This window comes from Lolium perenne, chromosome 2 (assembly GCF_019359855.2).
Source record: "Lolium perenne isolate Kyuss_39 chromosome 2, Kyuss_2.0, whole genome shotgun sequence".
NCBI classification, from domain to species: domain Eukaryota; kingdom Viridiplantae; phylum Streptophyta; class Magnoliopsida; order Poales; family Poaceae; genus Lolium; species Lolium perenne.
The window spans coordinates 62448774-62463748 of record NC_067245.2 but is presented as its reverse complement, the minus strand read 5'-3'; the positions used below and the strand labels follow the sequence as shown (position 1 = coordinate 62463748).

Here is a 14975-nt window from a genome sequence, read left to right as displayed (position 1 = left end):
ACTTATTGCACTTATTATATTACTTTGTGTTGATAATTATCCATGAGATATGCATGTTGAAAGTTGAAGGCAATTGCTGAAACTTAAATCGTCCTTTGTGTTGCTTCAAAACTTTTTATTAAGAATCTATTGCTTTATGAGTTAACTCTTACGCAAGACTTTTTGATGCTTGTCTTGAAAGTACTATTCATGAAAAAAAATTGCTATATGATTCAGTTGTTTAGTCATTATCTTTTTGCTAGCAAACTATAGACCATTGCTTTGAGTCACTTCATTCATCTCATATGCTTTACAATAGTATTGATCAAGATTATGTTGGTAGCATGTCACTTCAGAAATTATTCTTTTTATCGTTTACCTACTCGAGGGCGAGTAGGAACTAAGCTTGGGGATGCTTGATACGTCTCCAACGTATCTATAATTTCTTATGTTTCATGCTAGTTTTATGACAATACCTACATGTTTTATTCACACTTTATAATGTTTTTATGAATTTTCTGGGACTAACCTATTAACAAGATGCCACAGTGCCAGTTCCTGTTTTCTGCTGTTTTTGATTTCAGAAAAGTTGTTTTACAAATACTCTCGGAATCGGACGAAACAAAAGCCCACGGCCCTATTTTCCACGGAGTGTTCCAGAAGACCGAAGAAGAGTCGAGGAAGGCCAGCAGGAGTCCCTCCCCATAGGGTGGCGCGGGGGGCCCCACTGTCGCGCCGTGACGTGGGGAGGGAGCCCCCTGGCTCCCCCGACGCTTCCCCTTCGCCTATTTATTCCTTCGTCCCCGAAAACCCTAGTACCGAGAGCCAAAATACCAGAACAGTTCCAGAGACGCCGCCGCCGTCAACCCTAACTCGGGGGGTTCATAAGATCTCCTCCGGCACCCTGCCGGAGAGGGGAATCATCACCGGAGGGCTCTACATCACCATGCCCGCCTCCGGACTGATGCGTGAGTAATTCATCCTTGGACTACGGGTCCATAGCAGTAGCTAGATGGTTGTCTTCTCCTATTGTGCCATCATGTTTAGATCTGGTGAGCTGCCTATCATGATCAAGATCATCTATTTGTAATGCTACATGTTGTGTTTGTTGGGATCCGATGAATATGGAATACTATGTCAAGTTGATTATAGATCTATCTTATATGTGTTGTTTATGATCTTGCATGCTCTCCGTTGCTAGTAGAGGCTCTGGCCAAGTTGATACTTGTAACTCCAAGAGGGGATATTTATGCTAGATAGTGGGTTCATGTCTCCATTGAATCTTGTGGAGTGACAGCAACCCCTAAGGTTGTGGATGTGCTGTTGCCACTAGGGATAAAACATCAATGCTTTGTCTAACGATATTTGTATTGTTTACATTACGCACAGTACTTAATGCAATTGTCTGTTCCTTGCAACTTAATACTGGAAGGGGTGCGGATGCTAACCCGAAGGTGGACTTTTTAGACATAAATGCATGCTGGATGGCGGTCTATGTTCTTTGTCGTAATGCCCTAAGTAAATCTCATAGTAGTCATCATGATATGTATGTGCATTGTTATGCCCTCTCTATTTGTCAATTGCCCAAATGTAATTTGTTTACCCAACATGTTATTTATCTTATTGGAGAGACACCACTAGTGAACTGTGGACCCCGGTCCATTCTTTTATATCTGAAATACAACCTACTGCAATCATTGTTCTCTTTTGTTTTCTGCAAGCAAACATCATTTTCCACACCATACGTTTAATCCTTTGTTTTCAGCAAGCCGGTGAGATTGACAACCTCACTGTTAAGTTGGGAAAAAGTAGTTTGATTGTGTTGTGCAGGTTCCACGTTGGCACCGGAATCCCTGCTGTTGCGCCACACTACACTCCTTCACCAACAACCTTCACGTGATCTTCATCTCCTACTAGTTCGATAACCTTGGTTTCTTACTGAGGGAAAACTCGAAAAAGATTAATACAACATATAACACAAATTCATCTACTTGCATATGTACTCTAGAATGCCTCAATCCATGATGTGGAGCAATGTATGGTACATGCTCCTATTTAATGCTAACTTCTGAAGTGATTTCTCCAACAACAAATAGGAAACTTAGATGATACATTTTCTGAACCAGTGTGAAACATCATAGATTGCAACATCCCGAGAAACACAAAGCCATTATGAGAAATCCATAAATATCTGGTTATGTGTCAACAAGCTAATATTTTAATTGTAGTCCTAGTTTGCACTTCTCTCTAGGCCATCTGCTCAGGCCAAATCAATTAATAACAATCTTAATTTGCATCACTCATTTTGAAGAACAAAATACATGTTGCGTGACTTTAAGAACATAGGCACATAATTTTAATGTGGTCTACTATAGATACTTCATTTAATCTATATCCATTCTCAGCTTAAAAACACAAGTCTTTTAACCAGAAGAATTATGAATCACTGCTTAAAAAAAGAATTATGCGTCAGGAAAAGTAATACTTAGTTCGTGTTGAAAATTTTCTTATAGGTGCATCCGACAATTTTTTGGAAATAAAAATAATTTCTACATAACTTGTTGGCTACCTTACCAGGAATAGAAATGGTTGGATGGTGAAAATCCATGAGAGGAAAAAACCAAAAGATATCACATTTGCCATGTATGCACCCTAGCTCTGTCTTGCTAACCTCTGGCATATGCCTTGGAAAGACGTATTCACATTCTACACTTGAGAATAGTAAACTATATAATACAAAACACCACAATAAATTAATAGTGATGTCAACGTGCCTAGGTGTTTTTTTTTGCAGGGGTGTTCTTCTTAACTCACGGTTTTAAACAACCAAGCAAATTAAATTCACATGCTAACAACTAAATCTTAATTATCCGCAAACACCCACTCAAAGATCCAACACACTCGCAAATAGGCTTAGCTATATAATATACTATTGTGAATATTAAATACACGAACAGAGGCTTCACATGCTAAGGTGCAAATAAGAAGATGGTCTTATCTTTGTATGGTAGTAGAAACCGTATATAGGGTTGTATACTTGTCGGCAGCCATTATATTCATATATGATGTTTCGAATTTTTTAAAACTTTGAATCACAAATTCTACGTGTAGCTCGGCCTCCGTTTGAGATTTTTCGTTATTATGTGTTGCACATACGAGTACAATTAGTTGTTTTGTCATATTTAATGAATTGACATCAACTGCACTCCAAGCCACTGCGGAGCCATACCTAACTCAGATAAGACAAAAGGAAATTCACACCCCTCAAGTTAGAAAATATAAAGAGAACGGGATGCCATAAATTGAGGTTACCCCTAATAATCCATCTATAAGGGGTGTTAAGATAAGCAAAAGAGAAGGAATTTTATGCATACCTTATAAAACCTGGATTCTTCAATAGCGCATGAAAGTGCAATCAAACTCCAAAGTTGAGAACTTGACGGCACATATTCATCTTTTCAACAATCCAAGATGGAAATTGACATTGAGTAATATCTCATGTATATCCAGAGAAAGCTACATATATATGCAGACATAAAGAAAAATAAAATCATGATATTTGAAGATGGTGTTCTAGCATTGGTCGCTGCGTTTGTGTTGCACTATTTTGCAATACACGGCCATGAGGAAAGATATTAGCAATTCCCCAAACTGCGAAAATATTCAATAAAGTGAAAGGCACAAGCATATTTGTTGCCTGTTGAACAACCTTGAAGCAATCATATTTCTAGTACTATTTGAATCAACATCAGTATAATTCCATCAAGAATTGGAAGCACTTAATGAATCAAGACTCTCAAATAAGCATAATGAATAACAGTAGTAGGTCCTTACATATGATTGCAGCTACTTCACAGTTAAAAAACAAATGTACAACTAAAAAAAGCACCGACACTGTTAGCTAATGGGAGATCTGAAACTCTCTCTTACTCAGTTTCTAGGTCAAGTGGTTAAAACCAATCAAATAGTGCTCTGCGCTGGTATTCTTAAAAAACTTCTGATATGAAAAAGGACATAGGAATCAACCCCACATCTACCATTTACCTCATTTTTAGAATATAAAAGAAGTTAACAGTGCAAGTCTTCCATCAGTCAAGTAAATACGGAGAATGCTTAACAGTTCATGGTATTCTCAAATCTCAAATAGCTCTCATCGTCACACCCTGGGGACGACCGCTCCTCGAGGCCATAAGTGTCGTGGCACCTCGGCGACTCCGTGCACACCTCCAGCTTGTGGTGGTGCTGCTCCATCATCGGCCACGCCCCCGACGCGGCCGCCGGCGATGACACGGCTCCGCTCCACCACTTTCACCTCATCAATTCGCTATCAACTTTGTTGTCTGTCGTCTTTTCCATTGAGCGCTTCTATGGATACTCTGGCATGAGGCCTTTAGTCATGGCCGCCGCCAAAAAGAAGGATGAACCCTTCTAATCCCACGGCGTTGACTATGTTGAAGTAGGGGCGATGATCTAGGTGGGTGACTGCGGCGGTAACAAGGCAAGTGGTAAATGAAAATCGTGTCAGGGCCTTGAACCGCCCCTCAAACATTGATTGACGTGATTATTATCGAGAAAGATTTCCAAGATTGATTGCCGAGATAATTGTTGAGGAAATTCAGGGATTTCTGTGCTAGCGCCATTAATTCCTTTACTTATGAAAACTTTCTTTGATATAGAAAAGGAGTAATTGCTAATTCGAAGATATGGCAGCTTTCCTTAAGCATGGGCGAGGATATCAACCTGAGACGTATTTTCATTGATACACAAAGCATATTTACTTTTTTTTTTCCTTAGGACGTTTCCTTGATTTATGTTGACTAGTACAAATGCCCGTGCGTTGCCACGGATCTTCAAATTTCTTTTCTCAAAACACATATATAATTTAGAACTCACTATAAAAATTCAAAAAAAATCAAGTATAATTTACCTAGCAACTTAAATAGGTTATATGGCCTAAGGGTGTAAGCGTGTGCATGCAATCGCACGATCACAAACAAGCGACATCCGTTCAAATTTGAGTTATGTAATTGATTTCATGTTTCACTCTATTTTAGGTCGAATAAAATGACATCATCTTGAAATATTTCATATGAATCTGACAAATGGTAGCTAAAGTTGTTTTTTTCCAGTAATAATTTCCGTATAAAGTATCATAGTGCGTAAGTAAACACATGTTTGGAAATGTTGGGAAAATTATCTTTCTTCCCATATATTTCGTGAAGCTTAACATCCATAAACCACATACTTACGTAACTACAGAATTCGCATGATGCTATTTGTTGAGAAAATGATGCTTTTTTCAACACAATCTAATTAAAAACAGCTATTGGAAAAGATATTAGAAGATTTTAAAATTTAAAAGCAAGCATAATGTATAAAATCCTAATATACCTAACGCTAGTTGGACCAAAGCAAATCTAAGATTTACTCCCTCCGTTCTTTTTTATTTGACTCAGATTTAGTACAAGTTTGTACTAAATTCGAGTCAATTAAAAAGGAACGGAGGGAGTATTTCGTTACCTACTTCTTTTGTATTCGTTGCCTACCGAGAAGTGTATAGATTGATGAAGCACTTCGATGCCACACCACAGAGAAGAAAATAAAGGAGATGTATACGCATTACCATGAATTATTTTTTTCGAGAAAACGCAAAGGACTCTTTGCGTTTCATTTCATTGAAGAGATAGAAGAAGTTTACAAGCCTCCTAGGAGGTGTTACAGGGGTTTATTAAAGCTAGGAAATTAGTGCACATCCCAGGTCGTTGGAAGCACGTCTCTCAGTCCCTTAGCACCAGCTGTAGCCCAGGCCGCCGCTTTGTCTTTGATGGTAGCACATAGGCTGCGGATGGAGGGCTGCTGTCCATCGAAAACGCAGCTGTTGCGGTGTTTCCAGATCATCCAGGGCACCATCAGGGTTATGGTAGCAAGTCCTTTGCGCATTGGTTTGGGGGTGTGTTGCCTTGCCACGATCCACCACTCGTTTAGGGATGCGTCGTCCTGCGGCGGCCTGCAGGACATGCGCAGCCAAGATAGAATCTCATGCCAAATCTGCCGCGAAAAAGGGCAACCGATGAAGAGGTGGTGAATGGTCTCTGCCTCTTGGTCGCAGAGCAGGCATTTGGCATGGTGCTACAGGCCTCGCCTGGCAAGTCGATCGGCAGTCCAGCATCGATCGATGTTGGCGAGCCAATGAAAGAATTTGACTCGGTTAGGTGCCCAACTCTTCCATATGAGCTTCCATGAAGCGCAGTTGGTGGAGCCCTGGAACGATGTGAGATAGGCCGATTTGGCGGTATACTTGCCGCTGTTGTGCCACTTCCAGATCAGGGAGTCATCTCCAGTGGTCAGCTGTGTGTGTTCGATGAGCTGCCATAGGCGTAGGTATTGGCCGAGCTCGTTGATGCCGATGATGCCATGTATATCCTGTGCCCAATGGTTCCCAGCCAAGCCATCGGCCACAGTCCTAGTCTTGCGTCGGCGCTTGGGGATGCAGGCGTAGAGGTCAGGTGCAATCTCGCGGACTGCACGGCCTCCTATCCAGCGATCCTCCCAAAATTTTGCGGTCTGGCCATTGCCGATCGTCATGCTTGTCGAGACGAAGAAGAAGTCTGTCTCTTCGGTGGTGAATTGTAGGTCCAGACCGGACCAGGCTCGGTTGTTGTCGGTGCGGCTGAGCCATTGCCAGCGCGTGCGGAGGGCTAGGCTTGTCCTGTGCAGGTCCTGTATTCCAAGTCCGCCATGGGGGATGGGCCGGCAGACTCGCCGCCAATTGACGTGGCAACTGCCTCCATTTGTTGTGCTCCGCCCCTCCCAAAGGAAGCCTCTCCCGATCTTCTCCATGAGCTTGATCGTCTTCTTCACGAGCGCCAATACCAACAGTTGGTGGATAGGGATTGCGCCAAGGACCGATTTCACCAGGGCAAGCCTTCCCGGTTTTTGCATTAGCCTTGATTTCCAAGTGGGCAGTTTGTTTGCCATGCTATCAACAATTGGCTGCAGTTGCGCTGCTGTCGGCCGTCTGATGGTTAGCGGGATCCCAAGGTAGGAGAAGGGGAATTGCACTATGGGGCAGCCCAAGAGCTGCGTCGCCGGTGCAGCCGTCTCTTGGTCGCACCGAATTAGCGTGGCTGAACTTTTGGCGTAGTTGATGCGCAGGCCGAAAGCATGGCCAAACAGCGAAAGAATCTTCTTGATAGCCATGGAGTCGTTCGCGGATGGGTGACAGAAGATTATCACGTCATCCGCGTACAGCGATATGGAAGGGAGCGTGCGTCTAGGGTGTAGCTGCTGTAAGACCGCCATGTCCATTGCTCGTTTGATGAGTCGTCCGAGGACGTCGACGGCGAGCACAAAGAGCTGAGGGGAGAGGGGATCGCCTTGGCGCAACCCACGGCGGTGCCAGATCGGTGGTCCGGGCTCCCCATTGAGCAGTACTCTTGTGCTTGCGGAGGCGAGTAGGATAGCGACCCAGTCCAGGAATCTGTCGCCAAAACCGAACTGCCGCAACACCTCGAATAGGAATGGCCAGGATAAGGAGTCGAAGGCCCGTGTCAGGTCCAGTTTGAGCAATATGCGCGGGGCTCCAAGTTGGTGTAGGAGGCGTGCTGATTGGCGAACGAGGATGAAGTTGTCGTGGACGCTCCTGCCAGTTATGAAGGCGTTTTGACCGGGCTGACGAGGTCGTTGAGCCGTGGTCCGAGGCGCAGCGACATGGTTTTGGCAAAGACTTTGGCCACCAAGTGGATCAGGCTTATGGGCCTATAGTCGCCTAGGCAGTGTGCATCGGCACGCTTAGGTAACAAGGTTAGAAGGGCCTGGTTTAGCTTGCAAAACCCCCTGCCGCGAAGCTCATATAACTGCTGAAAGACTCTGACAAAATCCTGCTTCACAGTGTTCCAGCAGGCGCAGAGGAATTCCGCGGTGAAGCCGTCAGGTCCTGGGGCTTTTCTGGCAGGGAGTCGCTTGATCGCATCCCATAACTCTTCAGCAGCAAAGGGCGCGTCTATGGTGTCCAGGTCGGCGGGCTCAATGAGATTTCCCAGGTCCAGGGTGTGTGTGCGGTCCATATTGGTGCCCAGCAGTGCATCAAAGTGATTGAAAGCAGCTTCGGCCATGTCTCTGTGATCGGTCAGCGTGTTTCCATCGACAGTCAGGCCTTGGATGTTGTTCTTCTGGCGCCGGTAGCTGCATTGTCAGTGGAAAAAAGAGGTGTTTGCGTCACCGTCTTTGAGCACCGCAATACGAGCGCGCTGGCGAGCGATTGTCCGTTCCAGGGAAGCAAGCCCCATATAGGAGGTTTTGATCTGCTTGCGTAGCCAGCTCTCATCTACGGTTAGGATGCGATCTTCCTGGGCCTTGTCGAAGCGGAGCAGCGGCTCACGGGAGAGCGCCAACTTGTGGCGTACGTTTCCGACGGTTTTGGAGCTCCAGCTTGTGAGTGAGCGGGCGGTGGCTTGCAGCCTTAGGAGCAGCTGCTGGAAGGGGTCAGCGTCATGGACGGAGTGCCGTGCCTCGCACCACGGTGTCATGGAATCCATCTGTCCCGATCCAAAGAGTCCTCAAAGTGGAATCGTTCGTGGCTTGGCCTGCGGGGAGCAGTCAAGGAGCAAAGGACTATGGTCCGAGACGACAGAAGCGAGGCATCGCAGATGGCACTCGCCATGGATTTCCTCCCAGTCAGTGGTGCACAACACTCGGTCCAGGTGCACGAGCGTAGGCGGTGACTGCTCATTCGACCAAGTGTAACGGCGCCCGTTTAGGTAAACCTCCTTTAGGGCTAGATCGTTTAGGACTCGACGGAAGCGTCCCATCATGCGCCTGTTGACGTGACCGTTGTTCTTATCCTCGTCAGTTGTTCTTATCCTCGTCACGGTAGATGAGGTTGAAATCCCCGCATAGCATCCAAGGCCCGGCACAGTCAGCGCGCACATCATAGATCTCCTGGAGGAACGCGATCTTGTCAGCGTCGTCCTGTGGCCCGTAAACTGCAGTCAGCCACCACGGCGTCACGTTGCCGGTGGATGTGGAGATCTTGGCCGAACCTTATACATCACACTCTCAAGCTTCGTCGCTGTCTTCTCTTCCCCTCCATTACCTCCTTGCCGCCGGTGCCGACGGCCGTCCTCTCCCCTACCACCCTCCGCCTACTCCTCCCCTCCATTACCTCCTTGCCGCCGGTGCCGACGGCCGCCCTCTCCCCTGCGTCCCTGCGCCAACGAGAGGATATGATCCTCCATTGCCTCCCGCCGTTATCGCCAGTTTCTCCCCTTCCTTGCTGTTGCAACGAGTTCCAATCCCTCCCCTGCCTCCCCGACGCTGGCGAGAGGACCGCCACCAGAGGCACACCCCTGGTATCTTGTTATTCCTAGAGACGTGGACTCCGGTCACCAAAGATCCCGAGGAGGCACTGGAGGTGCAGAGATCAGGCAACACTTTAGGATTGTCATGTTTCCTGCAATTTAGCATAAGGTTCTACAGGTATCTATCCAAGTAATGTACAGTATACAAATTTGTATTGCTATGAACAACAGCACAAGGAATATGGCAAGCCCTCCAAAGAATCATAAGAATAAAACCCTAGCACTTCTTTTGTCATCATGTACCAGTAAATATATTCTAAACACTTCTTTTTTTCTCAGAGGATGCGCTGGAGGAGTGAATAGTTTGTAGGTTGACCATACTAAATGCAGCGGAAACATAAAAAATTGAGTGGAAATGCGGTGGAAATAAATAAATTTGAAGAGAAAACATGGGTCTGATTTCGTACAGAAATAACCTTTGCAAGGTATATCATGAAAAATAGCAGAACATGGACACAACAGATAGTAGTATGAAATAAACAGCAGTGAACGCTCACTTCTTCCATCTTATTTTCAGGAAGACAACATCAGCTATAAATAAAACCGAAGTTATAAAGCATATCAGACCTGCATAAATCTTAATGTTAATATGAATATACTTTTCATGAGTGGTCTGAACTTTGTCCATCTTATTCTAGAAGGGTTTAGCATCAACTATAGCCTTAGAAAATTAAACTCCGGAAAACCTTATCACATTTGTGTAGATCTAAATGGTAGTACTGCGTGCTCAGTTCCATCCTGCGCAATGAAGTGCACTTTATAATTTAAAAGCAAAAGAAAAGGAAACTTCCATAAATTCAGGGAGATGCAGTATTATCCCGGTGACACCCACTGGGATCCCTGAACTGCAGATGCAGTATTATCCTGGCGAGATCCCTGTTTCTACACATATATTAATATAACTTTCATTACACATTTTAATATCATGTTGATGCACAATCAGTTAATCATCCATCCTTGTTTTTTTAGCGGAAGAATCACCCATTCTCCTTGCATATATCACGTTGATGGAACAAGTAACCGGCTTGCATACCTTACTACTTGGAGAAGCATCTACTGAACCGCGTGACTGTAAGAGCATGAAATGTAAACCGTGATTGGAACTCTCCAGGTTGTAGTGATGTGCTCCGCAGAATTGAGCATGCCCACACACCGTGAAGCTGAAATTCTGAAAGAGCACAAATTGCACACCTATGATCAGATAATTAAACTATCAGGAAGAGAGAACAAATTCTAAAGAAGCGGCAAGTCTGGCTACATATATGGAAGCAGCCTTGGCAGACGCTCTCCTTCCCGGTTGTGTTGCCATTCAAGTTTTCCGCTAGTCGCCACCATAAAGTTTTTCATCGTCCATGATCTATGTAACAAATTTCAGCGAAAAAATAGCTCTTACAGTTGTTTATAGAAAACAAATTAATTCTCAAAAAATATCTTCAAGCATGAGATGGACATGACAAAACATCAATTAGCCAAGATATACACATACGCATCAAAGATGCTGATGTTAAACAAACAGAGAGATGGTTGCAGCAGAAAGGATTCCTTTGCACTCAAATGAATACTCACATCTACAAATAGAAGGGACAAGTGTGCTACATACATACCATAAAAAGGATCGCATCGATCAAGCAATATGTGTCGTTGCATATCATCAAATCGTTGCGCTTGCTAGCATCAATATACCAGTGGGAGAGCAGGGGAGACCGTTTTGTCCGTTCCCAGCTGAGAAGGAGCACAAGGGCCAGTCTAGCACCACCATGCGACTTATGACCGGCTGCTCATCTGGTCCACCTTGTCGTTGTGGAGGAGAAGAGACCCAGGTCAAGCGCGCCGCTCTGGTTCGTTCCCTCGGCTTGCGCCCCAGTGGATACGACTCCCGCGCTCTGTCGGAGCCACACGTGATTCAGCTGCACCCTCATCTACAGGAAATATGTTTGTAGATGAGAATTTAGATGCCAAAAAGTAGCTTGTATTGGAGCTTTGAAACTAAATAAGAAATACATCATCATCAAAAAGGAAAGCAGCTATTCTTCTCACCTTCCCGTTGATCACACATCAATATCAGGTTCAACACCAGAACGGGTACATCCATAGCTCTTTGAAATAGAGCTACAAGACTCTGCGATGAAAAACATATAGCAAAGGCTATTAACAATAACAATGTATTTGGTTCTTTAGAAACCTAGATATATGTACCTCTGTTCATATTAAAGGCCTTGACGTCAACAACAAACAACCAATGGTATTCATTTTCAGTATCACATATTAATAGTAGTAAAGAACAATCTATGAGCCCAAACCTTGGGGTGGAGATCTAAGGAATCAATATGATATTTGTTGCATCAAATGTCAAAACAAACTACAACTATATTAGATCTGGTTATTGAATATAATTTTTTGAGTGAGCAATAATATTTCAGGAAGAATGATATTTTTAGATTTAATTGCCATACGACTAATGTGAAATGCTAGATAATTTGCAGATGCGGGCTTAAAGTCTAGCACTTGCTATTACAGTTTAGCTCTTCAGATCCACATGACATGACCCTGATTCTCTCTTCACTAAACACTTTCCCAATTTATCTTATCTTATCAGGCCTCTTTCCAAATGCATCCTTACAAAGTAGCACTTCGCAAAACTGAGCTACATATTCGCTGCTGTAATTTTGTAGCTATGATTACATATGCATGAGCTGCTCTACCGGCGTCAGTGTGGCGTCAGTGCGGAAGTAATATATAGGCTGGTTTTATAACCATAATATATTTGAAACTTCCATTTTCTTTGTATGAATCGTCTTGAAGGAAATCATCTTAGTAGCCAATATAGTAGAATACAAAAGTCTATAATCCTTGCAACAAAAACTCCTATATTTTTCATTTTCATGCTGTTATGGGAAATATTAAAAACATAAAGCTCCATTAGGTATGTTGCATTAGTTATTACATGTACCCTACCTTTTGAGCTAACCAATTAAACATATATCGAACAATAGTTCAGAAACTACTTGTACGTGTTAACATACTACATAAAATGAAGGCTAGCAAAATAAAAACTCTATACGAAACTGGGAAGAAAGAACATCACCTCCAATGTTGATTAGGTACAAACTCCAGTAGCAGAAGAACAAATTCAGTTTCAATGTCAATGTCAGCAACAGCCTGTGATTCTACACGTACCATACTAATTAGAATTACTCTCAAGTCGTTTTCATATTCACGTAACAAATCAAGAACCACATTATGATGCAAGAACAAGCACCCTGCATCTGAAGATTGTATATACATGAAACAACTAACAGACTGAGTCACGAGAAAGGACCATGGAAAATAAGATATATCTATTTCAATTAAAAATGCATGATCAAAATGATTGCACATCACCGTGGGATTAAGCTCCATCACATAGAACAGCTCTTTGAGCGTTTGGGGAGCGAGCGTGAAGATGTCCTTGGTGGTAGTGGCCCCTCGAGCGCTGGCCTAATGTCAATAGCGAACTACCAACATTTTTGAAGCAGCAATGCGCAAGCTCCAACGCATTAGCTGGGTGGGCGGGTGAGATAGGATTGCCTGAGGACCCGCCATGAGGCGGTAGGCCTGGCCAACGGGAGCGTGAGGATTATTGTCCGGAGTAGCCATGTCGGGCGACGCTCGGATGAGATCCCGTGCAGGTCGAGGCCGCGAGCCTGGCCGATTGTGGCGGCCGGCCGGCAGGGTGGGTGCGAGGACGGCCGGACGAGGAAGAATCTCGCCGGAAGGGCGGCACACGATTTAGGTTGTGGTTGGGGACGGACGATTTGGCCGTAGGTGCTCCTCTCTTCAAAGGCGGGGGCGATGCACGAAGGGCGTGATGCAGACGGCGGGGGCGGCGGTGAAGGCCGCGCGGGCAGGATGACGATGCAACCTGAGGAGGAGGGAGGCGGCGCCACGGGAGATCAACCTACGGGCCTGCGGCGGTTCTGTAGCGGGGACGAGGAACCCTAGGTTTAGATTATGTTCGATTGAGGTGAGGGACGAGGAACATACCGTGAGTCGACGTCCAGTGTTTCTTTGCTGGGCTTGGCCCATATATGCGTCCGTTCGCGGATGGAGCGACGATGACGACCAAACGTATTAGATGGCAGAATAAGGAACCACTTTAGTCTTTTTAAGTAGTAGAGATCTAGTTGGTAGGGAATAAATTCCGATTCCTTCATACGTGAGTTTGATGGACGTTTTGAAGACGATTTGATAGGTAATCGACTGTTGAGATTGCTCTAATATTTGATGTCAAAGTGACACACCATCCCCAACTGCAATATAATATTAAATATAGTGAAGGCACTTCAACCGCCTGCTCGGCTGGTACAAGCCTCACGCACACGACCCTTTTCGATGCAATGGTGCCGTGAGCATGCGCTCGGTGGCCCTTTTGTGGACTGATCTATATTTGCTATTTTAGGTTTGCAGTTACCCGGTTAATCATTGAATGTGATTTTGGAGAGGGCGTCACGTAGTCATGCACAAGCGGCTTTTGGATTTGGACAAGGATCTAGCATGGCAGACGGCTTTCGTGGTACCCGACCATGCAGGTGATGGTTCATTACAAGGTACGAGTCATTTCTCTGTTGTTGGGGCTTTAGTTTTTCAATGGAGATTTTTCTTCTTCTTTTCTCCATCTGATCAACACTAAAGCTTACTGAACTAAGAAGAAGCCTGCGTGGGAGTCCCATCACCAAAAGATAGGAATCATCAAAGATAGTTTGGCTCCTACCCCTGATGGTATTTGTATCCATGACAATACGGGGAGAGACTTGTATAAGATCTCTCTATTAGGTAGGATCATAGGATCAATTCACAGAAAAAATATATTTAAAATGCAAAAAAATTGAAAATAATATATAACATTTCTATGGGTTGTGTTTACAACTTCAAAAAAAATCAACTCAAAATTTGATCTACACTTGGAGAAACAAAAAAGACAAATTCGACTATAAATAGTGACAAATCTGGTTGAATAGAATTTCACACTATTCACATCCAAATTTATCTTTTTTGGTTCTCTAAGTGTACGTCGGCTTTGAAGCTGTAAATTTTTGACCTTGCATATGTAGCACACATGTGTTTTGTCATTTTTTTTCCAGAATATTTAAACATGTTACCCCCCTCCCACCAGAAAAAAAAAGAATTATCGAAGATACATCATCTGCGACTATACTCCCATAATGAAGGAAGGGAAAAATTCTCTTGTCCTGGCCCTAGCCATATATGTTGGGTGCATGATGCTTTGTCGCAATTTTACAGAATTTTTCTTTTCTCATTATTTTGGAAAAGCCAATATGGCTGCACATGGTTAATCAAGCCGATTGGTACCATAGTTTAAAAAACTGAACCAGACCGGCGGTTCAACCGGAAAAAACCGGAACCGGAGCCTCTGCTGGTTTTTTAGGTGCACTGGACCGTATGCATCATGAAGGAAGGGAAAATTTCTCTTGTCCTGGCCCTAGCCATATATGTTGGGTGCATGATGCTTTGTCGCAATTTTACAGAATTTTTCTTTTCTCATTATTTTGGAAAAGCTAATATGGCATTTTTTTTAGAAACCTGACACTCGTTATTCATTCCCACCCAGAATGTTTACAGGAAATTAAAGGAATTGAG

At 44.0% G+C, this 14975-nt stretch overlaps 1 protein-coding gene and 1 long non-coding RNA gene across 4 annotated transcripts; both read right to left on the bottom strand.

Moving 5' to 3' along the window:
• Positions 1 to 5721: 5721 nt before the first annotated feature.
• Positions 5722 to 7287, bottom strand: LOC139835496 (uncharacterized). The gene is made up of 2 exons (XM_071825353.1): positions 6278 to 7287; positions 5722 to 5986 (listed from the first exon to the last, which is right to left on the bottom strand). Exons 1-2 carry the CDS (start codon positions 7285 to 7287, stop codon positions 5722 to 5724), a joined length of 1275 nt encoding a protein of 424 aa, XP_071681454.1.
• Positions 7288 to 10062: 2775 nt separating this feature from the next.
• LOC127332774 (uncharacterized) lies at positions 10063 to 13359 on the bottom strand. Of its 3 annotated transcripts, none has more exons than XR_011751627.1 (6): positions 12720 to 13359; positions 11376 to 12505; positions 10943 to 11257; positions 10597 to 10695; positions 10372 to 10506; positions 10063 to 10220 (listed from the first exon to the last, which is right to left on the bottom strand). It is a non-coding gene; the product is annotated as an uncharacterized lncRNA (long non-coding RNA). The 3 variants fall into 3 exon arrangements; XR_011751628.1 differs by having other exon boundaries at positions 11376 to 12497; XR_011751626.1 differs by having other exon boundaries at positions 11376 to 13346.
• Positions 13360 to 14975: the final 1616 nt, after the last annotated feature.

Bases quoted from the DNA above. Each gene is read 5' to 3' on its own strand.
- LOC139835496 (XM_071825353.1), bottom strand. From the start codon at position 7,287: ATGGACATGGCGGTCTTACAGCAGCTACACCCTAGACGCACGCTCCCT. The intron at 5,987-6,277 runs GTATACCGCCAA...CATGTCCTGCAG, and splicing joins AAGTGGCACAACAGCGGCAA to GCCGCCGCAGGACGACGCAT.